Source organism: Garra rufa, chromosome 21 (assembly GCF_049309525.1).
Source record: "Garra rufa chromosome 21, GarRuf1.0, whole genome shotgun sequence".
Lineage (NCBI taxonomy): Eukaryota > Metazoa > Chordata > Actinopteri > Cypriniformes > Cyprinidae > Garra > Garra rufa.
Window position 1 is genome coordinate 37,586,222 of NC_133381.1, and position 27,496 is coordinate 37,613,717.

The 27,496-nt window shown below is 37.4% G+C and overlaps 1 protein-coding gene across 1 annotated transcript in view; it reads right to left on the reverse strand.

The window, feature by feature from the left end:
• Positions 1 to 27,233, reverse strand: part of insyn2ab (inhibitory synaptic factor 2Ab) — a 50,965-nt gene extending 23,732 nt beyond the window's left edge. The window contains exons 1-2 of the mRNA XM_073827570.1: positions 26,846 to 27,233; positions 12,782 to 13,850 (exon numbers count right to left, since the gene is read on the reverse strand). Of these exons, the coding sequence (XP_073683671.1) occupies positions 12,782 to 13,845 (1,064 nt within the window). The 5' untranslated portion in view covers positions 13,846 to 13,850; positions 26,846 to 27,233. The remainder of the gene's footprint in view (positions 1 to 12,781; positions 13,851 to 26,845) is intronic.
• Between the last annotated feature and the right edge of the window lie 263 nt (positions 27,234 to 27,496).

Here is a 27,496-nt window from a genome sequence, read left to right on the forward strand (position 1 = left end):
CAGTATAGTCTGTTTACAGAAAAAAATGACTCTTATGAGCCAGTTCATTTTTATTGAATCAAAAACATACTGCACAACCAGTGGAGTCTGATTCCTGAACGAATCACTTATATGTTCTTTGCAGTGAATCAAGACACACATTGCAACTAGTATAGTTTATTTTTAATGAATATGGCATATGGTGCAAACACTGTTTGTTTAGTCTGTTTACACAAAGAGTGACTCTTATGAGTTGGTTCATTTTAGTGAATCAAAACACCCAGTGCAACCAATGAAATATGTTTAGAGAACAATGACTCTTTATAAGTTGGTTCCTCTTTAGCAAATCATAAACATACGGTGCAACCAATGTAGTTCATTAACATGAACAATGACTCTTATGAGCCAGTTTGTTTTAGTGAATCAAAAACATACAGAACAACCTGTGTAGTCTGATTTCTGAACTACTGACTCTTATGAGCTATTTTTTTAATGAATTAAAAGCATATGGTGCAAACACTGTCTGTTTAGTCTGTTTACAGAAAGAGCGACTCTCATGAGCTGGTTCATTTGAGCAAAAAAAAAAGCAGCGCAACAAATGTGATTTGTTGCAGAACAAAAACTCAGTTGACTTCCTTTTTTGTAAATCATAAACACACCGTGCAACCAGTGTAGTCTGATTCCAGAACTACTGACTCTAAGTTCTGACTCTGAGTTAATTCTTTTCAATGAATTAAAAGTACATAGCACAAACACTGTCTGTTTAGTCTGTTTACAAAAAGAGTGACTCTTAAGAGTTGGTTCAGTTGAGCGAATCAAACAGTTTCAGTTTGGTTAGAGAACAGTGACTTTTATAAGCCTGTAGTTAATCAAGAACATATGGCACAAACAGTGTAGTCCAATTCCTGAACTAATGACTCTTTTGCGCAAATTATTTTTAATGAAAAAAACATATTGTACAAACTGTTAAGTCTGTTTACAGAAGGATGGACTCTTATGAGTTGGTTCATTTTGAGCGAATCAAAGCACCCAGTGCAACCAATATAAATTGTTTAGAGAACAAAAACTACTTGGTTTCTTTTTGGTGAATCATAAACATAAGGTACAACCAGTGTAATCCATTTACAGAACAAATTACTCTTAAAATTTGCTTCACTTTTGCGAATCAAAAGCACAATATGCATCCAATATAGTCAACTTACTGAACAACTGATTTTTTTTAAAGGAGAACTCCGGTGTGATTTTGACCTAAAGTGTATTGAATCATGATACCGAGTGTGAACGTACCTTGCATATCTCATCTCGTCTTGTCCACTGCTGTCCGAAATCTGGGGTCAGTTAGCCGATGCTCACAACAGCTTGTCAATGAAAGTCAATCGGGCATCGAAGGAGCCATGTAAATAAATCACTGTTTTACGCCATTTACGAGGCACAAAGTAGCTCCACACTTCATTGGTAGACTTCCAAGGGCCCTGACATTTAAAACGAGACATTGAGAACTCATAAAAAGCACCGGTAGTTTATTTACAAGTAGATTTATACAGACAGTAACTGCAAGAAGTTTAGCGCCCGCCGCCATCTTAAATGTAGTCACGATAAGTCGAGTGTCGAGCACCAAGGAAACTACAACCTGATACGTTGATAAGCTGATAAATTCCTTGGTGCTCGACACTCGACTTATCGTGACTACATTTAAGATGGCGGCGGGCGCTAAACTTCTTGCAGTTACTGTCTGTATAAATCTACTTGTAAATAAACTACCGGTGCTTTTTATGAGTTCTCAATGTCTCGTTTTAAATGTCAGGGCCCTTGGAAGTCTACCAATGAAGTGTGGAGCTACTTTGTGCCTCGTAAATGGCGTAAAACAGTGATTTATTTACATAGCTCCTTCGATGCCCGATTGACTTTCATTGACAAGCTGTTGTGAGCATCGGCTAACTGACCCCAGATTTCGGACAGCAGTGGACAAGACGAGATGAGATATGCAAGGTACGTTTACACTCGGTATCATGATTCAATACACTTTAGGTCAAAATCACACCGGAGTTCTCCTTTAAGCGAATCAGAAACACACACCACAACCAGTGTAGTTTGTTTAGAGAACAAAAAAAAACTGTGTAGTCCATTTACATAACAACATAATCTTATGATTTGGTTATCTTTTGTGAATCAAAACCACAATAGGCAATATGCAAAATATGACTAATGGTTCAGTTCCTTTTAATAAATCAAAAACATTTTATCTTACATCTAATGGATAGACTTGATCAGTGCTTACTGGCTGTTTGTTTACATTAAGTGTACCTAGAGTTACATTTAAATTTATTAATGAAATCTTCTCATTATTTAGCAATAAAATTGTATTTATTTTGTCCAAATATTTATTTCCTAAATATATAAAAACTTGAATCTAACCTGCTAAATTCTTTACGATTCTCTTCCCGATGTTTGGCCATATAAAATTTGCTGCGAATGCTTGAGAATTGCTGTGTGGGTGCTATGGTGTTCAGAAGGTTTTTTGTGTACCTCAGCAGCACTAATAAGCATCGCTGACTGATGCTTAATTGCGTTGTCGTGTATTGTGCATGCTTGGAAATCCACTATAAGTGTAAAGGAATCCAAATGCCCTCAAACCACAGCAGTGCATGCCTTGTGAAATCCCATTTTCATCCAGACACTGACAATCTGTTGCTGTCTGGATAGGCTGTGGAAGTCATTGACACACTAATGAGCCAGTCGTGATAATGATTAAAAAGCAGTTCAGGCGGCTGGATCTCCATTTGGAAACATCACCCAGTGACTGTCCTTGGAAAGTACTGCGGCAAAAAAAGCTGCTTTTGTCGAATATAATGGTGAAATGAGCCTCGGCGAGCAGAACAAAATGTGTTAAAGTACTTGTGGAGAAAATGATATATTGTTGGTCATTTGAAGCATCAGCAAAGTTGAAGCAAAACACAAACTTCATTTATTCCTCCTCGACAATTATCTTGCAATTGTCTCCGTAAAAAACAAGAAACTCATGCCAGCATTTGTTTTTTTAGTATTGCATATATAATGGAAGTGTATCACAACAAATAAGATAATATACACCACCGTTCATAAGTTTGGTATAGGTGTGATATAGCAAAATGCAGCAAAAATGTGAAGGTGACATAGAATGGAAAACTGTATGTACCTTGGCATAGTTGAATAATAACAGTTCAGTACATGGACATGACATACCATGAGTCTTAAACACCATCGTTTCCTCCTTATATAAATCTGGTGTTTGCCAAAGACCACTAAAAAAGAGGCCAATTCCAACATAACACAGACTATGATGTAATAGTCGCAATCATTAATAGTCACGCCCCCAACATTTGCATAGCCCAATCATCAGACGTTCTCATGGCAGATCATGGGAATAAATGTTATGTTATGTTATGTTATCACTTACCACATAAACAGAGTAAGAAGAGGATGCGTGGGCGATGGTGAATGATTTGCAGATCCTGATCACCGCTGACAGCATCTAAACTTGTCAAATATACTAAGTACTGCCACTGTAGTATAATGTTACACAGGGCATCTGCGACTGCAAATCTCAAAAGTGAAACTAAAAAGTTATCGTGCATTCAAAACGGCAGTTTCAATGCCCCGCATATTAACAGCGGCTCGATCTCCTTAAAGGATAACTATTGCCAAAATGCAACCTGGGCTGTTTTCTTTCCTGTAAGCGAGACAAACTTGTGTCTAAAATCATAATTACGACAAACGAGCCGTTTTTGAGATTGACCATTCAGTTTGTAGTCAATGGCCGGTGAATGGGAATACTAGGGGCATAAATTTGAGCGCATCAAAATCAATATTTTTACAACACTAAGAAGACTCGACACACCATGAAACTTTGCTTGAAGTATCGCCTGGGTCTCTACACATGAACTCGAGCATTGAGAACATTGTTTGTGTACACCGAGTTTACTAAAAAGAAAGGTTTTGAACAACTCACTTTCACTGTTTGAGTTTCCGCTCGCGGCCGTCTTGCCAGTCAAGAGGTGTCGATCTCCGAATGCGAGGATGGATAGCTCCTAAAGCATATTTCCATATAAATGCACGGCTAATTAGTTGTTTTGTCTCAAGTGAAAAACAATATTAATATTAACCTAGTTGTAAAAAGAGCCTCATATAAGACTAATATTTCGTCCTATGGAGTCCAATCATTTGCATTCGGAGATCGACACTTCTTGACTGGCAAGACGGCTGCGAGCGGAAACCCAAACAGTGAAAGTGAGTTGTTCAAAACCTTTCTTTTTAGTAAACTCTGTGTACACAAACAATGTTCTCAATGCTCGAGTTCATGTGTAGAGACCCAGGCGATACTTCGAGCAAAGTTTCATGGTGTGTTGAGCCTTCTTAGTGTTGTAAAAATATCGATTTTGATGTGCTCAAATTTATGCCCCTAGTACTCGCATTCACCGGCCATTGACTACAAAACGAAATCACGGTCAATCTAAAAAATGGCTCGTTTGTCGTAATTATGCTTTTAGATATATGTTTGTCTCATTTACAGTAAAAAACAAAACAAAAAAAAACAGCCCAGGTTGCATTTTGGCAATAGTTATCCTTTAATTAAATATATATTTTCCTCCATGTGTTTCTTTCCTGCTGCGCTGCTAAATGAGCTGCTCTGTGAAACAGCCAATCAGAGCAGAGCCCATCATTATTATTCATGAACCTTCCAAATAAGGTAATAACATACATTCTAGGGACAAATCCTAGGGTTGTAAATGGACTTGTAAAACCATTTTTGGACAGCGCCGATAGCCTTGTGGACACACGTTGACATACAGCGCAGTTGCACTCCGGGCGTCCCGTGTTCGAATCCTGACTCAAGGACTTTTCCTGATCCCGCCCCCCATCTCTCTCCCACTTTGCTTCCTGTCAAGTCTGATCTGTCCTATCGTAATAAAGGCAAAAATGCCAAAAAATAAAAATAATTCTGGAGAATTTTTGCCCTTACCTAAGTGATATACCTTCTATGTAGATATCAGAGAACAATTTAAAATACTGTATCAATGCATTCTATGGCACCTTTAAATACCGTGAAACAATTCAAATTTTCTATTTTAATAAAATATTTGACCCTGAACCACAAAACCAGTCATAAGGGTCCATTTTTAACTTGAGATTCATACATCATCTGAAAGCTGAATAAATAAGCTTTCCATTGATGTTTGTTAGTAGAAAAATATTTGGCCGAGATACAATTAATCTGGAATTTGACGGTGCAAAAAAAATTGAAATATTGAGAAATCGCCTGTAAAATTGTCCAAATTAAGTTCTTGGCAATGGATATTGCTAATCAAAAATTATGTTTTGATTTATTTATGGTAGAAAATTTTCAAAATATCTTCATGGAACATTACTTATATCCTAATGATTTTTGGCATAAAAGAAAAATCAATAATTTTGACCCATACAATGTATTTTTGGCTTTTGCTACAAATATACGCGTGCTACCTAAATGAGAAGTTTACTACCTATTTGAAATTTCATATTTCCATACAAATATGTGGATTCCTATTGATGTATGGTTTCTTAGGATAGAACAAAATTTGGCCAAGATTAGTTGGCCAGCTATTTGAAAATCTAAAGAAATTCACCTTTAAAGTTGTCCATATTACTAATCAAAAATTAAGTTTGGACATATTTATGGTAGGAAATTTACAAAACATCTTTATGGAACATGATCTTTACTTAATATCCAATAATATTGTTGGCTATTGCCACAAATATGCCCATGCAATTTACGACTGGTTTTGTGGTCCAGGGTTACATTTATTTATTTATTTAAACAATTTATTAATTTTCATATTTAAAAAAAATATATATATAATTCATTTTCCCAATAATATTTCCCAAATTCAATCTTTCTTTGATTCTAACTGCTAATTATATAATAACACTGGATTTATGTGATTTTTACATACTCTGGTCCTAAATTCTGTTAGACACAGATGATATGGTGTGGCCCTGTAGTATTTTCCTACTGCCAACTCCAACCTGCGAAAGCTAACTAACTGGCTAAAATTCCAGGTGCAGCACAACTCTATCAGCACTAAAAGCTGGCTTAACACCTAAAGGCTGTACCCCGGTGTTCCAGAGGCATCCATGCCAGGGCTCCAGAGTGCTTGGCATTTTAAGCTCTGCCCACCCTGGCTGTCAGCAACATGCAGACGCTTTGTTTGCACTAAAAGCGCTGCACTCAGACAGAGAGGAACATCAAACCCTTGGCTCTGGCTGGTTTAGCCCAGGGAGACTGGCTGGGCTTTCATATGCCCACACTGAGCCACTCATGGTTTCTGAGCTCAGCTGCTCTGATGACACCTAGCATGTGGGAGTGCAGGCACGGAGGTCCTGCCTCTAATAATAGGCCCCACACTCATTGTGAAAGATGGGAGCTACACATACACACAAAAACAGACTCACTTTCTCTTTCCGAAGATGAAAGGGCTGCCTGATGAGGCGCTGCTAATTGAGGCTGTTTGAGTAGTGGTTTTGTGCTCTGAAAATACACCATGCTTTTTTCACTCCTGGCTCGGGATTAGAACGAAGTCCGGCGCTCCTTAGACGGCGAGTTAGGCTTGAGGGCCATTACCTGCCCAAAGCAATGCCTGAAGGACTTTAAGTGCTGAGGCTGTGAGTTTTAGACCAGTTCTGAGTGGCCATTTTGACTCATTTCAGGGGATTTTGAGGGTGACATACTGTATACACAAATTCAGCCATCTGCTGTTTACAAGATCTCTGCCATACTAAATGGGCAATAATATGGTAAATGTAAAGTGGCTACCTTTTAGAAAGGGATCCTAACTGACAGCTCACTGAGCCCAGCAATAAAAATATCATGGACCAATCTTACCTTAGAAAATAATGCCATTGTCAAGAACTTTTGGGTTTCTCACAACAGTCTACATAGGACTTGTGTTTGGATAGTTTTCAAACAGCAATTTCAGCGAAATTACCCAGAATCATGGTCAAATGTTCACTCATAATAGGCCAGAGAGGATACAAGCCTTTTTTGTCAGTTGGAATTGCTTTTGAGGCTTTAGATGGATTTGCCTTGATTTTGATTTTTAATCACATTATGACCTAATTTAACAATAAAAAAGCAATGCATCAAATAAAAATGTCCCAGTTTATTCCCAAATCCATAAAGAAATAATATCTAATCCAATTAGTAGCGCTTTATTAAGCTGTTTTTTAATAATAAATTATTTTTAAAAATGGAGCAGACAACTTGTATATTCTAGGGATGCTCTGTAAAGTTTTTTCATGAGCGAATGAATATGTTTTACATTTTAACATCAACCAATTGTGGTAAATTCAATTGTTTTTAAAAATATATTATTAAGATAACTTAAAGGATAACTTCACTCCAAAATTAAAATTTCTAGATAATTTATTCAACCCCATGTCATCCAAAATGTTTTTGAGGAAAACAATCCAGGATTTTTCTCCATATAGTGGACCTCAATGGGAATCAGTGGGTTGAAGGTCCAAATTGCAGTTTCAATGCAGCTTCAAAGGGCTCAAAATGATCCCAGCCAAGGAATGATAAAAAATAAAAATTGATATACTTTTAAATGTCTAGCTTGACTTCGACTTCTTAATTTGTGGTTAAGAAGTATAGAAATGTGTTTTTTGTTGTTGTTGTTGTTGTTTTTAGAAAATGATTGATCATTTCACTAGATAAGACCCTTATTCTTCGACTGGGATCATGTAGAGCCCTTTGAAGCTTCATTTAAACTGCTATTTTGATCTTTAACCTGCTGATCTCTATTGAAGTCCACTATATGGAGGAAAATCCTGGAATGATTTCCTCAAAAACCTTAATCGTCACATTATTGTGTCTTTGCTGAAACAAAGAATTCATTTATAGATAAAACATCTCCAAATATCATACAAAAACAGTAGAGTATTGCACTAGGGGAGATATAAATATTACTCATCTTAAAATTGTATAATTTTCAGCAGTTTTGAATGGATGACAGTAAAGTTTATCTTGTTGTTTAAGTTTGTTTTAATAATTTCATATTAAATAAATGATAATTTATGAAAAGAAGTGTTTAACAATAAAGATAATCTCTCTCATGCTATCTGTATATTATTAAGAGTTTTTTTCTGAATTTTTGCTATGTCACACCATAGGACAAATTTATGGTACAGTTCAGTAAAAATGTTAAAAAAATGATGAAAGATTTGACAAAGTTTATATTTCTCAAAGATCAAACTTCACACTACATAAATATATGCATTTCTTCTTCTTCTACTCATATATATAAATAAATATAAAAATCTTACTGACATCAAACTTTTAAACGGTAATGTACATGCATAAAAAAAAAACACACATACACCTAACACTCCTTTTGGATGTCTACTAGGGCTGGGCGATTTGGCCTAAAATCAAAATCTCGATTAATTGAACATTTTAACCCGATTACGATTAATGAACGATTATTTTATTCATTAGTAAAACTATATTTAATTATATTTAAATAATATTTATTTTTTGTCCTCATAGTTCACTGACAAGTTTTGTACAGTAAATATGCGCACATATTACAAGTGAGAGATTTTTGAATGAAGGGTGCACACACTATCTACTATCTATGATTATTTATTGAACATCAGTGTTGAACAACTGAAATTAAAGCACACATTGCTTAAAACGAAAAGTCACATTTTTCTTAAATTTGTGAAAATAAATAACTTGCACTTTTGGAAACAAAATAAATTTATAAAATAATAATAAATGTTAAAAGCAGAAAATAAGCAGTATCTCTTCTAAATAAAATTACTCTTGTATATCCTGTAAATACTTTTTACTGTATAAATACTGCTTAAGCTCTCCATTGACATGTCGGCGGAATAATGTAACGTAACGGAGCAGGGTCACGTGACTCCACACGCAGTAGTGTTTTTAAAGGGAAAGTAATTGAAATAATTGACCTGGAAAAATTATATCGATTATAGGTTCTGAATGTCGATTTCGATTACTTTTCGATTAATCGCCCAGCCCTATTGTCTACCAGTGATTAAGAGCTGCTAATATCTTCAGAACGCCCTCTCATCGACCTTTACTAAATAAACTGTCACGTTCTGTCCGGGCAACAGCTGAGGCAGGCACTTCTAAGCTTCTAGCATCCCAACCAGAAGAGACGTCCACTTAATGGAGGGGCATTATTAAACATGAGCAGCTCTGATTGTATCGAGTTCTTTCCTCTCATCGGGCGGCCCATCAGAGGCGGCAGAGAGAACGTGAGGCTGGCTCTGTGCCTGTGGAGCATCAGGTATTAGAGAATGCAGGATGACATCTGACACTGAAGTGTCCCTGCGCAAGTGGCTGTCAACAGGCACCAAAGCATCTTTTCACCTCATTTGCTTCCCAGGTTCCAATTTTAAAAGTCACCACAACCCTGAATTTTTGCCACTCACTATAGATTCTGACATGGAAATGGAGCTGAAGTGCATTTAAAATCTTTAAACAGTTGTTATAAATTGATGTTCATTGAGTTCACAGTGCCGGTTTGAACCAGTGTCGCACTAACACCATAAATGCAGTGAAATTAAAATATTCGAGCTGCTGAGTTGAATACATATTCCCTGCTGACTTCACACCTGCCTTTCATTCATAAATCAGGTATGACGGATCGTTTTAGAAATGCTTTGTTGTTTACGAGTGACCTTGCCTGCTAAATGAAGTATGGTGTTACAGAAGAGTAGCTCCAGCACATTTTCCAAACAAACATTATTCTTCCATCTTTGAAGAGTGACTACTACAGGCGATGAATTGACAGTTTGCTTAACCCCGCCTCCTTGTTTACTGTTGCAGCTCTGCAAATATATTTCATAGGAATGAGTTGGAGATTTATGTGAGCATATGATTGTCAGTTAAATGTTAAATTTTTCAAATTAAATGCGAAATGTTACATTTGTTTAAATTTAAATGGATTTTTTCTTATTTTATTAAATAATATAAAATAATTTAAGAGTTTCTAATTTAACTTGATCGCAAAATAAAATTGGCCAGAAAATTAAAGACAATTGACCTCAATTGGCTATAAATAAAATTGAGTTCAAAAGTTTTCATACACCTTGCAAAAGATTACACACACCTATCATACAAAATGCATGTTATTTTTTATTTAGTACTGACCTAAATAAGATATTTCACATAAAAGATGTTTACATATAGTCCACAAGAAAAAATAATAGTTTCATTTATAAAAAATGGCCCCCGTTCAAAAATGTACATACATTTGGTTCTTAATACTATATACTAACATAATATGTTGGTTTGTTTAGCGATAGTTGTTTATGAGTCCCTTGTTTATCCTAAACAGTTAAACTGCCTGCTGTTCTTCAGAAAAGTCCTTCAGGTCCCACAAATTATTTGGGTTTTCAGCATTTTTGTGTATTTGAACCCTTTCCAACAATGACTGTATGATTTTGAGATCTATCTTTTCACATTGAGGACAACTGAGGGACTCAACTATTACAGAAGGTTCAAATGCTCACTGATGCACGATCCATTAAGAGCCGTGCTCATAAAGTGGTAACAATTAATTGGATATTATACCTAAATGGGTTGATTTGTGACATTGCGTTTTCCTTCGAAAGTCACAGTAATGTGATTAAAAGGTGGAGAGACTGCATTTCAGAACAGAGGCAAATGTTTCACAATCAATTGAAAAGCGTCATTTAAACGCGTGAACAGAACTGTTTCTGATGTTTCTACAATGCATTCACTATTAGTTACTATCAACACTACAATGAACTGAAACAATTTGTAAAACGGTGTTTAATTAATCTCAGAGAAAATGCCAGGATGTTCTACATGTACATTCAGCAAAGCAGGTGACAGTTTAATAATTTACATCACACACTTGTCAAGGTTTTTTAGTGATTTGTCTAAGCAGGAAAACACTGCTTGTGTTCTCTGTGGGTATCTTGTGTCGCTAACATTATTGACCCATTTTGTTTTTATATAATCGATAATTAATTTGAGAAAACTATTCAAATGCTCACAATGAAAAGAAATCTTATTGATTTTACTGTGAACAATTCATCCATGCATATGTGCCTTTTTTAATCATAATATTTAATCAAAATGATAATCAAAAAGCTTGATCTTCTGATGAAACAACAGGCTTCTCTCTGGTGATGTTCATAGGACTTTTCCAATAATTTAATCTGCTTAAACCCATCCCTCCGCATTTAGATCTCTAATCAACAACCGATGAAAAAAACAAATAAGCCATCCTAGGATGTAGGTCACAATAAAAGACCTATTGATACTTAAGTTTAATTTTTTTAATTATTATTATTTTGTGTTGTTGTTGTTTACGGTTGTCACTTGATCAATTTTCCTATTTTTACATTTAAATTACATTAGCCTAAATGTGATTTTTATTGCTAATTTTTTTTTAAAACTGTACATTATACTGTTGTGATTACTAAATTCACTTGAAACATTTAAAATGATTGCTTTTAGTTTTTTTGGGAAAATAGTAGGGATGCACCGAAATAAAAATTCTGGGCCGAAACCAAAAATTCTGGTTGCACTTGTCCGAAAACTAAAACCGAAAATGGCTTTTAATAATTTTTTATTTTATTAAATATTATAAAATAATTTTGAAAGACTTTTTAATTTAACTCAATAAATTTATTGATACTGAATTTAAATACAAGGCAACAAAATAACCACACTATTACTGAAAGTAAAACAATAAAATTGGACAGAAAATATATAATATGAAATAGGCTATAAATACAGATGAGGTCAAAAGTTTACATACACCTGCAGAATCTGCAAAAAATGTTAATTATTTTAGGTCCCACAAATTCTTAGATTTTTCAGCATTTTTGTGTATTTGAACCCTTTTCAGTGACAGTATAATGTTGAGATTCATCTTTTTACACTGAGGACAACTAAAGGACTTAGGTTCAAAAGCTCACTGATGCTCCAGAAGGAAACACAATGCATTAAGAGCTTGAATGCAAAAACTTTTTGAATTTGAAGATCAGAATAAATTTAGCTTATTTTGTCTTCTGGGAAACATGTAAGTATCTTCTGTAGCTTCTGAAGGGCAGCACTGAATGAAAAAAATATATAATATTAAGGCAAAATAAGAAAAAATTCCATTTGGTTCAAAAGTTTACACCCCTGGCTCTTAATGCATCATGTTTCCTTCTGAAGCATCAGTGAACGTTTGAACCGTCTGTAATAGTTGCATAGGAGTCCCCCAGTGTCCTCAGTGCAAAAAGAATGGCTGTCCCCTCAAATAGTGCCCCTAAGAGTCCCAATTTCTGGCCATTTTTCTCTTTCTGAAAACTACCATTTTTGCCAGATGAAATTTTGCTGCATCCCTAGAAAATAGTATACAATATGTATACAATTATTTTTTTTCATTTTGTGGTGCATCCCTAGATACTGTTACACGTTTAATACACTGTGACAGATATAGACTGTGAACAGACACGTGATGTCACTCACTTTTTGCGAGGCTTACTTTATACTGTACCGTATTTCCCTTTTGTGTTTACAACTGATATCAACACAATGTTTCTTTAAGTTCCGACCAGAGAGTGGCAGATTCTCCAAGCTCTGATTAAAAACAGGTTCAATAGCCTTAGCACTCTGGTATTTTTGGTAATATTTTTTTTTCTTTCTCACATTGAGAAAACAAGCCTGCAACACAAAAACTGCACAAATACAGTTGAATAGTAAATGTGTTACATAAAGACTATGATGACTCACCCCTCTCGCTGTGCTTCTCCTCTTTCCAGCTCCTGAATGACCCCCAGCAGCACTTTGATGGTTTCTTGACTGGAGTTGATCAGAGTCTCCATGGCCTGAAGCCTGGCTTTCACATTCCCGTCGGCCCCGGGGAGAGCAATCAGCTGCCCCTGCGTGCCCTGCCGGGTCTCTAAGTTTTGGCCACTGTGACAGTGGGCCTGTATGTGGGCCTGGGACGAGCAACTCGCCGAATGAGGCAAAGCCTGAGACTGCGCCTGCAATCCATTCAGCTGCGTCGTGTCTTTTTTGCGTTTGCAGCTCCCTGAGGGACTCTCCAGGCATTCCACTTGTGTCAAAGATGTCCATGCAATAGGGCCGGAAATCTTTGAACAGTCACCCCTGACCTGCAGAGGTTGAGTCGGTGTGGTTGAGGAGGCACAGTTGGGCTGCTGGCCTGCCCCTGCCTCGCTTTCACCGTGTAATCCTTTGTGCTTGGCACCACTCCCCGGGACACTGGTGTCCCTCCTTGAGTCCAAGTCTGACAGATCAGGGCAGAGTTTCCCATCCGAACAGTCTGGCCCAGCACACAAGTCCTTAGCGTCGCTGCACTGCGGCGTAGTGTGGAGCAGCACTCGGGTCTGCTGCACACGTCCTTCGCACCTCGTCCCCCGTTCCCCGCCCTTCACATCACTCAAAAAGCCGTTGTTTTGATCTGGATAGTTCTCCACTAGAGCAGTGTGTTTGATGACGTTTCCCTTCTTACGCTCGAAGGGGAAAGTCTGGTAGCGCTTTTTCAAATCGGGCGAGGTTTGCACGCCTGTGCTCTTGGTGACGTTCGGGATGGAGCGGCGAGCCGGCATGGTCATGTACCTCCGGTGGATGACCTTGCAGGAAACAGAGCGGTCTCTGGCACCTCGGTGGGCGGCCTCATTCTGCGCCTCGCAGATGTCTTTAAAACGCACCTGCAGGGCTTTGTTTCGCTTGCGTACCGCGTCTGCTCCGCTCCGCTCCAACGAAGGACCACCGGACTCTGAGTCAGACTCTGAGCTTGACAGAGTGCAGCGGCCTGCCTCCTTACTGACCATAACTCCTGCAAGAGAGAAAGAGAGAGAGAGAGAGGAGAAAGAATGAGGGACAGCGAGAGCGTTTACAGTTAATAAAATGGCAGTGATTGCAGCTCAAGCACAGATGGCCTAGTTTTGTCTTTTCCTCAGCACACAACATCCTGGCAGTCAAAGCTTGGGGTTTTTTGTGGGCGCGTGTGTTTTGTTTAGCAGTGGAAGTCACAGCTGACACAGAGCGACCTGCATTCATGCTCTCTCATTACACTAAGGCTTCATCTCTCTAATGAGGCTGCCAGTACATGGGAGATGGGGGCTGAAGCACAGACTGCCAGCGAGACGGAACAGGGCCTTTGAGTCATCAGATATGAAATACGACTCAACACTTGATGGCAAATACAGAGACACAAGATAACATGACACCTGAATTAAGAGGAACAAAATGGTGTAAACATCAGAAATCAAAGATGTGTGCGCAAGTGCATAAGAATGATTCATAGTTTTCATTCAGATTTCATTCACTTTTTCGCAATTTGGAGCAAAATAAGTTGTGCATGTACAGAAAAATCCAATGCATGATGTGTGTGTGCTAAAAAATGCTGCTTTACCAGTCGGTGGACCGTGAATAATTTGTCAATTTGTCAATTTATTTTCCATTTCAACTATGGCTATGCAAAACTCACTGACAGTGCCTGGGTGAGTGGTTGCCAGGGCAATGCTATATGGTTGCAAAGGCGTCCTAAGTGGTTTTGATGCATTGCTACATAGTTTTCGGAGGCATTGCTAGGTGGTTACTAAGGTGTTATGTATGGTTGCTTGCTAGCCCAAGTCAAAAATATACACTACTTAAAGTGATATTCTGGGAGCAGTTGCGCCACCAGTACGCATGTTACTTAATTTAGCGTAAAAGGCCACTAGATTAGAACTTGCACACTAATAAATATTTGAAAGCTCTGCCATTAAACTTTGAAAGGAAAACGTAACCCTACGTATACAATAAATACTAAATGGTCATTCCGGCATAGTAGGGTCTTTTTTTTTCTGGTGAAAAGGATACTTAAATGAAGAAGAAAGCCAAAATATTAAATGTCATGGTATATTTACTAAGTAATTCATAGAGGTAATTTTATAGAGGGCGGTCTAAATGACAATTTTCATACGAGATTCAGAGCCAAATTACAGGGGGGTAAAAATGACTTCAGAAAGATGGCAGCATCATTATGTTATTTTTACACAGAGATTGGTAGGTCAATTAGTAAAATCTACTGACTTCAGCAATCTTTGATGCAATAAGTTAATGATGGCCGTTCAAAAATGGGGGAAAGAGCAATTTTCAAGTTTTTTTCTCCAAAGTTTGCATGCCTGTAACTCAAGAAGCATTAAAGATATCTTAATGGTCTTTTAGATATTAGGTCTTAACAAACTTTCCTTTTTGCATCTTCATTTTTCGGGACATATATGGTTTCCTTCCAGAGATAATGGAATTTCAACATGGCTCCAGGAGTAAACTGTTTTCGACCACTGAAAATGGGTATTATTCCACAATCTGAAAATTTAACTGTACTGAGATCACCATATCTCTGGGACTAAACAATATAGGGCCTTGAAAATGAAGATTCAAGAAGAAAAGTTTATTAAGAACTAGACTCTTAAAATATACTGAGATATATTTAATACTTCTTAAGTTACAGGCACACAAATTTTGGAAAAAGAATATGAATGGCACTCAGACAGGTATGTTCAATGCAGTTGTTTTGATAGAAGGAAAAGAGATACATTTTTAGTTTCAACATTATTTGTTCTTAATACATTCTTTTTTTAAAGAAAAGTATAATATTTATGCAAAGTGATTCACATTTGGCTTTTGACCACCAAAAATGTGTATAAATTAACAATTTACTCCTGAAGCCATATAGAAATTGGAGTATCTTTAGAACTGAATCATACAGTGCCTTAAAAATGAAGTGTTTCTATTTACATAGACATATAAATATATAAACAAACATATTTATTTCTACTGTACATATTATCAATATTATTTGTATATTTTAAATGTATTCTGTAATTATTTCAGTGGAAACACTGTTGACGTTTACCATTAGGTTATGATTGATTAAAACATCAACTATGACAGGATAAACCAAAAATGACTAAATTACACTTACTAGACTTACTAGATCAAGAAAGCTAGACATCATTTTATGCACTACTTTACAGAGGGCTTACAACCTGGTAGCTTAGTCTTGCTTAGAAGCGCTCACTGTTCCTTGACAAACTGCACAATTTGAAATATCATTCATGTCCGTTGTTTATTAGTAAGGATTATGAGTTTGTTCAAATCCCTAACACCACATATGAGCAATACTAATAGCAAAGCACCACTAATTATGGTTTAAATTACAGCTCAACACCATAACTCTGTTTAGGATCACTAATCTCAGATCACTGCACACTAATATTGTTCAGCAAATAAATGCCAAGTTCATACAATTTGTAACATGCCATGGAAAGGCTATACAATGTAAAATAAATGTTTGGCCTGTAGATAAATATAGCGCCAAGACAGTTTTCATTCTGTATCATATTCATTTCACTCAGCTGTGGTCCATCATTTACTATTAGTCATTGCAATGTCTGGCAGGCTCAGTAACAGGGAAGAATACAAATGGACACCTTGTCATCTGTCAGGCAGCAGCAGTGACTTTCGGTGTCTGATTTTCACTCCGTAAGCTTATCTGACTCGACAGTGATAACACTCATCCTCCTTGAGTCATTGAACTGCCCCCTCTAACGATTCAATCAGCATCTCAAAATAATGAGCCCGGTCCTCTGTCAATTTTTGGAGCTAATATGGCAGGTACTTTTAGCCAGGCTGCAGAATACGCAGTTTATCATGGCAGTGATTCTGCAACCAGGGTTAAACGAACCTCAGGCTGCTTCAGTCTGAGAGGAAGTCTGTTTTTTTTATCCACAGTATTGATTTTTTTTTTATTATTGTAATTAATTAAAACTATTAAAAACTATTAAGTCTTAAGTTGCACGGGTATATTTGTAGCAACAGCCAACAATACATTGTATGGGACAAAATTATCGATTTTTCTTTTATGCCAAAAATCGTTCGAATACAGGTCCTTCTCAAAAAATTAGCATATTGTGATAAAGTTCATTATTTTCTGTAATGTACTGATAAACATTAGACTTTTATATATTTTAGATTCATTACACACAACTGAAGTAGTTCAAGCCTTTTATTGTTTTAATATTGATGATTTTGGCATACAGCTCATGAAAACCCAAAATTCAAAAAATTAGCATATTTCATCCGACCAATAAATGAAAAGTGTTTTTAATACAAAAAAAGTCAACCTTCAAATAATTATGTTCAGTTATGCACTCAATACTTGGTCGGGAATCCTTTTGCAGAAATGACTGCTTCAATGCGGCGTGGCATGGAGGCAATCAGCCTGTGGCATTGCTGAGGTGTTATGGAGGACCACGATGCTTCGATAGTGGCCTTAAACGCATCCAGAGTGTTGGGTCTTGCGTCTCTTAACTTTCTCTTCACAATATCCCACAGATTCTCTATGGGGTTCAGGTCAGGAGAGTTGGCAGGCCAACTGAGCACAGTAATACCATGGTCAGTAAACCATTTACCAGTGGTTTTGGCACTGTGAGCAGGTGCCAGGTCGTGCTGAAAAATGAAATCTTCATCTCCATAAAGCTTTTCAGCAGATGGAAGCATGAAGTGCTCCAAAATCTCCTGATAGCTAGCTGCATTGACCCTGCCCTTGATAAAACACAGTGGACCAACACCAGCAGCTGACATGGCACCCCAGACCATCACTGACTGTGGGTACTTGACACTGGACTTCAGGCATTTTGGCATTTCCCTCTCCCCAGTCTTCCTCCAGACTCTGGCACCTTGATTTCCGAATGACATGCAAAATTTGAGCAACAGTCCAGTGCTGCTTCTCTGTAGCCCAGGTCAGGCGCTTCTGCCGCTGTTTCTGGTTCAAAAGTGGCTTGACCTGGGGAATTTGGCTCCTGTAGCCCATTTTCTGCACACGCCTGTACACGGTGGCTCTGGATGTTTCTACTCCAGACTCAGTCCACTGCTTCCGCAGGTCCCCCAAGGTCTGGAATCGGTCCTTCTCGACAATCTTCCTCAGGGTCCGGTCACCTTTTCTCGTTGTGCAGCGTTTTCTGCCACACTTTTTCCTTCCCACAGACTTCCCACTGAGGTGCCTTGATACAGCACTCTGGGAACAGCCTATTCGTTCAGAAATTTCTTTCTGTGTCTTACCCTCTTGCTTGAGGGTGTCAATGATGGCCTTCTGGACAGCAGTCAGGTCGGCAGTCTTACCCATGATTGCGGTTTTGAGTAATGAACCAGGCTGGGAGTTTTTAAAAGCCTCAGGAATCTTTTGCAGGTGTTTAGAGTTAATTAGTTGATTCAGATGATTAGGTTAATAGCTCGTTTAGAGAACCTTTTCATGATATGCTAATTTTTTGAGATAGGAATTTTGGGTTTTCATGAGCTGTATGACAAAATCATCAATATTAAAACAATAAAAGGCTTGAACTACTTCATTTGTGTGTAATGACTCTAAAATATATGAAAGTCTAATGTTTATCAGTACATTACAGAAAATAATTAACTTTATCACAATATGCTAATTTTTTGAGAAGGACCTGTATTAAGTAAAGATCATGTTCCATTAAGATATTTTGAAAATTTCCTACCGTAAATATATCAAAATCTAATTTTTGATTAGTAATATGCATTGCTAAGAACTTCATTTGGTCAACCATAAAGGCGATTTTCTAAATATTTTGATTTTTTTGCACCCTCAGATTCCAGATTTTCAAATAGTTGTATCTCAGCCAAATATTGTGTATATGTATAAATCTCAATAAATCTCAGTATTACTATAATACTAAAATAAGACTGCTGTGCTATAATGTAAATTTTAATATCTAGTGAATTCAAAAAGCACTGGCGTCAGTAGTTTTGTGCATGTTAGTAGAGCCATTTGCCATTTTAGGGGTCACATGCCTCCTCGATGTGGACTTTTTGTAAAGCCTGCAGAGGTGTGAACTTCATGGCAGACTATTACCCAGCAGGCCATGTGGCAAGCCGAGAGAAGTAATGCGGGTGCCATTTGGCACTGGGCCAAAAAAGGTTTTGTAACGCTATGTATTTTGTGCTTTTTCGGATGAATGCTTCCTACAATCACTTGTCAGAACTGTACTTGCACATGCCAAAATCTTGAGATCCCTCATAGCATCTGCACTCCCACCAATCTCTGATTTATAGCACCATCTGTCCTTAAACAGATGGCGATGGCTGATTGATTCATTGATTCTGTAATTTAATTAAATCCACATGGTAGTGGCTCACCTGCGTGTCTCGTAAGTGCCAACGGAATCGCGACTATGATTAGGATTAAAAACAATCTTTGGGTCATTTTTGAGTACTCGCTGTGGTATCCAGGAAAATGTTTTTGCAATGTGCAATTGTCGTGTAAAGGCAATTATTGAAACTGTAATGGTGGACTCTTGTGCAACTGATTCTGTTTATTCTTGTGAACGGTATTAATGGTCAGCACCAGAAGCCCCAGCAACACTGCTATGCTGTAATAGTGTTTCTTGATGATAGCAATTACTGTCATCATTACTGTCATCATCAATAATTTGCAGTGAATAATTCTCCTCCCGAAGGGCACTCGGCAAAAATACCTTGAGATTATACAGATGGAGACTAGACTTTTAAAGGGCTAGTTCACCTGAAAATGAACAATCTCTCATCATTTACTCACCCTGGTTGTTCTTTTCCAGGCAATTACAAAGAATGAAAAAGACCCAAAAGCACCGTCAAATTATCATAAAAGTAGTCCATATGGACATGAGTGAAGTTCATGAGTAATGATATCCAATTTAAAAAGGAATTATCCATCCAAGATGTTCATGTCTTTCTTTATTCAGTCGAAATTAAGGTCCTTCAGGAAAACATTCCAGGATTTTTATACATATAGGGGACTTCAATGGGGATCAATGGGTTGAAAGTCAAAATTGCAGTTTCAAAGCAGCTTCAAAGGACTCTACATGATCCCAGCCAAAGAAAAAGGGTCTTATCTAGTGAAACGATTGGTCAGTTTCTAAAATAAATAAAAAATTATTTACTTTTAAATCATTTCAAAAAGGTAGGGTAGGGTGAAAAACTCCATCTTATTTTCTCCTTCAACTTTATAATCGTCAGACATCGTTGTTTAACCTTTTTACCTTTGTAAACACTGGGTCGGTACTTCCACCTGCATCATGCATAACCTTTTTTAACATGACTACATAATGCATAAAGTCAAGCTATTGCAAGATAAGCATTAGATAAGCCCACTGATCCCCATTGAAAGTCCATTATATGAAGAAAAATCCTGGATTGTTTTCCTCAAATACCTTCATTTCTTTTCATCTGAAGTAAGAAAGACATGAACATCTTGGATGATATGGTGCTGAGTAAAAGTTCAGGAAAGTTTTATTCTGGAAGTGAACCATCTTTTTGGTTGAATCGGTTAAAAAAGCAGTCTGAATGATTCATCAATATCAGTCTATCCGTCACGCAAAGCTATCGTATCTCTTCAGCAGACTTGATATATAGTGTAAAAGTTGTGTACACTCCTGAAAATAAAGGTGCTTTCCGATGCCATAGAAGAACCTTTTGTCTAAATGGTTTCATAAAGAACCTTTAATATCTGAAGAACCTTTCTGTTTCACAAAAGGTTCTTAGTGGCAAATTAGATTATAAAAAGGTAAGCAAGAAATACTTCTTTAAAGAACCTTTGACTGAATGGTTCTTTGTGGAACCAAAAATGGTTCTTCTATGGCATCGCTTGAAGAACCTTTTGAAGCACCTTTATTTTTAAGAGTGTAGAGCACTTTTATGGTGTTGCTTTTGAAGGTTAAAAGCCTCATTTTCCATTTGCTTTGTCATTGTAAAAGCGCGACCAATACAATTCTTCAAAATTCCTTTAAAATTCTCATTTTTGTGTGAACTATCCTGTAAACCAAATCTCTCTTTCTCACTCTCTCTCTTTCAGGCACACACACAGAGGTCCCCCTTCGACCCTGACAATTTGGCCACCGTCAACCCCAGGATTATGAGTAATGCATTGAATCTAAAATTGTAAAAGTAATCCTCTTAACTCTCCTCATGCACTTTAGCAGCATGTCAGTTCAAACAGGCCCACTGCTCCTATTGAAAACGGCTGGGAAAACGAAACAGACTTTAACTCTATAGCCATGTGTGTTTTTTCTAGGTTTTCTCAACACATTTATTTATTAATTTAACCCACACTCTCATCCATCCAGCTGTGTCTACGGATGGCAATCGCCAGCAGCAGGTGTGCACTGTAAAGCTCGTCCTTTGGCAAGGGAGATAAAGTCTCAAACAATGTGTTGTTCAAAAATCATCTTACATCGCTATTCAATGCCGTCATATTTCTTTATTTCTTTTTTGAATCCTATCAACATGGAGCACAACCTGACATTCTGCATTGAAGGAGACCTCAGATTTAGGGGTCAGTTTCACCAGGAACTTCATATCAAAAATCTATCCTAATCTCACGATTTTGGGGGATAATAAGATTGGCTGTGGATTTGTGTGCTGATATGACTTTTACACCACAGAGATATAATTAGTATTCCTTTTACATCGCAGTGATATAACAGCACTAGCTGGTTTTATTGTTGTGCATGCATCGGGAGCTTTATTGCATGCTATTGTACTCAGCTCTTGTGTAAAACCTACAAATAATATTCATGTTTTGTAATGCAAATGAAGCATGATGTGTGAATGAAGCATTGTAACATTTAGCAGGAAAACGGTGTTAATGCTCAGAGACAAAACGGAGCGATTGCCTATAAAATATGCATTGTATATTTTATAAAATTGAGAGTGGAGTTTGTAGGCTTGACCTTTAAAATACAATATTAAACTAAATGCTATGTATTAAAATATAATGCATATTATGTAATGGTTTTGTTTTGTTATAATAGGTTTCTAGCCATGTTCATTCTATCAGACTGCTAAATATGTTGTGAATGTATCATGGTGGAGAAAGCGGGCATAATTTAGCCATGCTATTCCTAATATTACATCTGGTTTGAACTGAGCTGATGTGAATGTATCGTGGTGGAGAATGCGGGCATATTTTAGTCATGCTATTCCTAATATCACATCTGGTTTGAACTGAGCTGATTTGATGGCTTGATTTTCTGTCTTCCTTTTTTATATTTATGATGGCGCCTGTGAAACTGTGAGCGAAGCAATCAACCAACTACCAGCAAGCTTTCAACCCACCAAGAAGTCTATGCAAGATTCGAGAGAGAGAGAGCGGATAGGTGCAATCCTGCCTCAGCCATAGATAAAACAGCACCTGACTGACTGTCCTTCTACATCACGCTGAGGTCTTGAGCCATCCCTGTCTGTTGCTCTGTTGATAATACACTAAACTGACATATTTCATTAGTTCCCTTTGAAAAAGTGTTGACCACTTTGTAATACAATATGGTTGGAAATGTCACAGACGTCATGATTTGACATATTTTTTGTGACGTGTGACCGTTGATTTGCATTGGGCTTCATGGTAAAAAATGAAGGATGACCTGTCTCTATACTGGTTTGTCAGATCTTACCTTTGACATTAATCATCATCAAACAATTTAGCATTAAAGTAAATCGACTTCCAGCAAACTGTCTTGTTTGGAAAACACTGGCGCGCTTGCAATTTATAAATGTGTCGCTTGTTCCAAAAGTGCACAGTGTAACACAATATCCCCAGCCAGTCCAATGTTTCGCTTTTTATCCTCTCCCCCTCCTCCCTTTATCATAACCATATCCCAAGCTGCATGTGGTGCAGCAGTCATTAATATTGGGAGAGCTGTAATCTCTGTCTTTTATTCTGCAAAGGGCTTTGAGCCCTGCTTGTAGCACCAAACCTTAACGTGAAAAAACAATCTAATGATTTTCCCGAGCTGCCGTTGTCACCACATGACTGCACAGTCTGAAACCCGAAAGCACTGACACTGCGGTACAGTGAAAAGTTATGAGTCACTGGAAGGTTGCTCGCTGGGAGGCCAAAAGTCCTCACGCTGCTGTCTAGTGTATATGCTACTTTTCACAAACGGGTTACAAATTAGGCCTGACACTTCAGTGAAAGGGAGATGTTTAACCTTCATAAATGTTGACTGCCAGGCTCAGGAGGGCAGCATAATTGTTAAATAATAAATAAAATTCCAATTATAAATAAAAAACTACTTGAGCGGCAACGTTGCAAGTAACAATTTGGCAAAATCCACCCTTAATTAAGCTGTCTGTATTATAGGCCTATAATTTAATAAATATAATTATATTTATATTATAATAACATTTGACAATTACAGTCCACCCTACAATTTGTATACAAATAAAAAAAACTAGTTAATAGTGAGAATTAGTTCTTAAAATAAAGTGTTACCAAATATTTTTCTTAATGAAGTTTTCACAAATTTATTTTTTTATTTACTTATTTTTGTACCAGTGACTAGATTTTATGGAAGCCCATTTGTACCACTGAATAAACCATTCAAATCAATATAAAGTTACAATTGCAGATTTAAACCTAAAATTCTAACTTTTTTCTCAGAAGTGCATGATATAAAGTCGTTATTGTGAGTTATAAAGTCATAATTGCACGATATAAACGTAAAATTCTGACATTTTTCTCGTAATTGCATGATATAAAGTCACAATTGCAAGATTTAAACTTAAAACTTTTTTCTTAGAAGTGCATGATATAAAGTCGTTATTGTGAGTTATAAAGTCAGAATCGCAAGATATAAACGTAAAATTTTGACATTTTTTCTCACAATTGCAAGCTATAAAGTCGCAATTGTGAGTTATAAAGTCAGAATTTCGTGATTTAAACAAAAACAATTCTCCGAATTGCATGATATAAAGTCAGAATTGTGAGATAAAAACTTAAAATTCAGACTTTGTCTCAGAATTGCATGATGTCACAATTGAGTTAAAGTCAGAATTGCAATCTAGAAACTTAAAATTCAAACTTTTTTTCTCTGAAGTGCATGATATAAAGTGGCAATTGTGAGTTTTAAAGTCAGAATTGCGAGATAAAAACTTAAAATTCAGACTTTTTCTCATAATTGCAAGTCACAATTACGAGTTATAAGGTCAGAATTGCGAGATAAAAAAAAAGATTGTGAGATTTGAACTTAAAATTCAGACTTTTTTTCTCAGAATTGCACGCTATAGTCGCAATTGTGAGCTATATAGTCAGAATTACGAACTAGAAGCTTAAAATAAAGTCAGGATTGTGAGATATAAACGTAAAATTCTGACATGCTTTCTCATAATTGCATGCTATAAAGTCGCAATTGTGAGTTATAAAGTCAGAATTACGAGCTTTTTTCTCAGAATTTTCTCAGACTTTATATCATGCAATTGTGAGGAAAAAAAGTCAGACCTGAGAATTTATATTCATATTTATATCGCAATTGCAAGTTTCTGAGAAAAAAATCAGAATTGTGAGATAAAAACTCATAATTACCTTTTTTTTGGAAACGGGCTTCCATAGTATTTTTTGGAATTTGGACAAAAAAATTTAATTAAAATAATTTTTATTACAAAAAACTAAATATTTAATACCAAAGCAATTATAAAATTGTCTGATTTTAATTGTTGCAAACAGTCGAAATGTGGGACAGGCCAAAATCACCATTTTAAAGGGGGTCAATTGTCTCCGTGTTGGGTTTCACTAAACGTCATACTGCCTTTGGCAACTGGCTGGTACAGAGAAGGTGCACTAGTTTGTGACACTGAATTTACAGACTTATCAGCAAGCCATGTAAGGAGTACAGTGGGATCAAATGACTGCTATTACCAGAGCTCTGCGCGAGGGGCTGTGAATGAGAAATGTGGCGCTAATCCTACTAACAAGCTAAAGTATTAAAGTGACTGAAAAGAGAGGAATCCCCTTTTGGATTTGTGATGTACTCTGGGGTGTCATTAAACCGCTGTAAGTAAGTGGTGGGTGTATGAAAGAAAGAAAAATGTAACTCTTTGGTACATGAATCACAACCGCCAAGTAAAAAAAATTGTAATCATTGACTTTCTTTATTCAACATGATATACAGTGGTATTCAAAAACTGAATTTAATAGTTTTTCCAGAGTACAGAGTCACATGATCAGTCACAAATCGACTGTATTTTGACACATATGTGACCCTGGACCACAAAACCAGTCTTAAGTAGCACGGGTATATTTGTAGCAATAGCCAAAAATACACTGTACAGGTCAAAATGATAAATTTTTCTTTCATGCCAAAAATCATTAGGATATTAAGTAAAGTTCCATGAAGATATTTTTTGTAAATTTTCTACCGTAAATATATCAAAACCTTTTGATTAGTAATATACATTGCTAAGAACTTTAGCAACGATTTTCTCAGTATTTAGATTTTTTTGCACCCTCAGATTCCAGATTTTCAAATATCTCAAACAAATATTGTCCTATTCTAACAAAACATACATCAATGGAAAGCTTTCAGATGATGTATAAATGGTTTTGTGGTCCAGGGTCAGATATCTGAAAGGGTTAAAAGGAAGAAAGCAAAAGAAAGGTGGGTGTTTAATATGTTCTACATGTTGCCATGAAAATCATGACGGAGATTTGCTGTGCTGAACAAAACAAGTGAAATGCTGCCATTTATCATTTAAATGATCTTTCTTTTGTTCACACATTTCCCGAATTTAAACACAAAAGCTTACTTCAATGGGCCATCATCCGTCATGACTTACAGAAGTGAACAAAAACTGAAGAAGGAGCAAAAAATAAGCGAAGAGAGTAAAGACGCTTTGGAGCGTGACTAAACGCATTCATCCTCTGCTCAAATAGAGGCCTAAGACTGCAGGACTGAGGTGTACGTTGGGCGAAGAAGGTACTAAAATGAGATGGAAAGATGTAATGGCTCACTCAGCCCGCTTTCCTAGAATCAAAAGGTAAAAAAAAGAGCATCTAATCTTCCCGCAAGGAACAGATAATGAAAGAATGATGGAAACATTTCAGTCAAAATGGGTGGAAAGTAAAACGCTGGAGATTTCTCCATTCTGGCATGTGTACAAAAGTTCATATCTGAAGAAAATGAGATTCTGAATCACGGTGAAGATAGAAAGTGTCATTCCATCATACAAGGTGGTCCGTGACTGAGTGGAAATCTCTCTCTCTTTCTCACACACATTCACACGACGATGTAGCACAATATCTTATAGCAGCCATCATTCAAATACACATCCTCTCATGTTTTCCTGACAGGTTTATACCTTACATAAAAGTTCTCTTAATGATTTCTTGTCACGTCTACAATACAGCTTCCAATAAATGCTTATTTAAAAAGACTAACAGGTTTTTAAAAAGTCAGTAGCTTTAAAACATTAAAACACATAACTTTGACTGAAAATGCACCTTACGCATATGAAAAATCACAGCATCCGATTGCAAACACATAGTGCTGAGCCTGCTGAGGCGTGGGAGAAAAAGCCCTCATCCACGAAGGACATAATCCCACGTTCATCAAATTGCCTTTACACCTACCAATAATGTTTTTGCAGCTTTCACAGGAAGTACTGTGACATGGCTTTTAACACACAATTGTTCAGGTTGCAGAAAGCCTGGACTAAACATCAGACTGTTGTTGAATGACAGAACCAACTAGCTCAAACAAACCACGTCAATCACAAGCTCCAGCCTTCCCGAAGGACAGCAAAAGAAGTGAACTGAATTATCATATTCCTATCCAGTCTGTGGCACAGACACAGATGAAGTGTAATTGAAACCAAGCTCACTCACTCACTCACTCAGCCTCGGAATAGTAAGTAACCGCCAGCCAGCCGTATTTCAACGAATGAGCACATTGCAATGCACAAACAGACCTTCCTGATGCGAAAACGGGGCTGGACGGAGGGCACACTCACCCTGAGAGGACCATTAGCGGAGGAGAGGAAGACAGTGAAGGCGTCAGTCTCCCGTGGCACTGGGGCATATTCGCTTCTTTAGGAGCCATGCGAGGCGGCCGGGTGCAGACGAGTTGTTCCACATTGGCTGAAGTGCAGCAGTGAGAGGGTTTGCCCGACGCCAGAGCTGCAGCGAGCGGACACGCTCACGCGCGCACTCACACACATGCAGGGAGAGTGTGTGAGAGCGGAGACGCGCGCTACGTTTAGTGCGTCAAATTGAAATCCCACCACAAGGAGGCTTAAGAGATGTGTCCCTCTTGATTTCTCACATCACCGGGAGATGCACATGTGTGTGTGCGCGCACACACTCAAGCACACAGACAGTTGGCACGGGCGCGCGCGCAGACGATGTTCCTCACCCTCCGCTGCAGGTCCTGTGTGTTTGATAAGGAAAGAAAGAGAGAGATAAATGAGAAAGGAGGGGAGGGAGAGTTTGGAAAGCAAAAGAGAGAAAGAGAGGTGAGGGAAGTCCTGTTTCTCAGTTGAGTTTTGGTCATCTCACATAGGCTAGTACCAGCAGCAAAAACATCCGGATTTCTTTTCTAAGCTTACTAACCCACAAAGTTTATGTAATCGGAAGGGTGGTGGGTGTTAGGGGGGTTTCGGAAG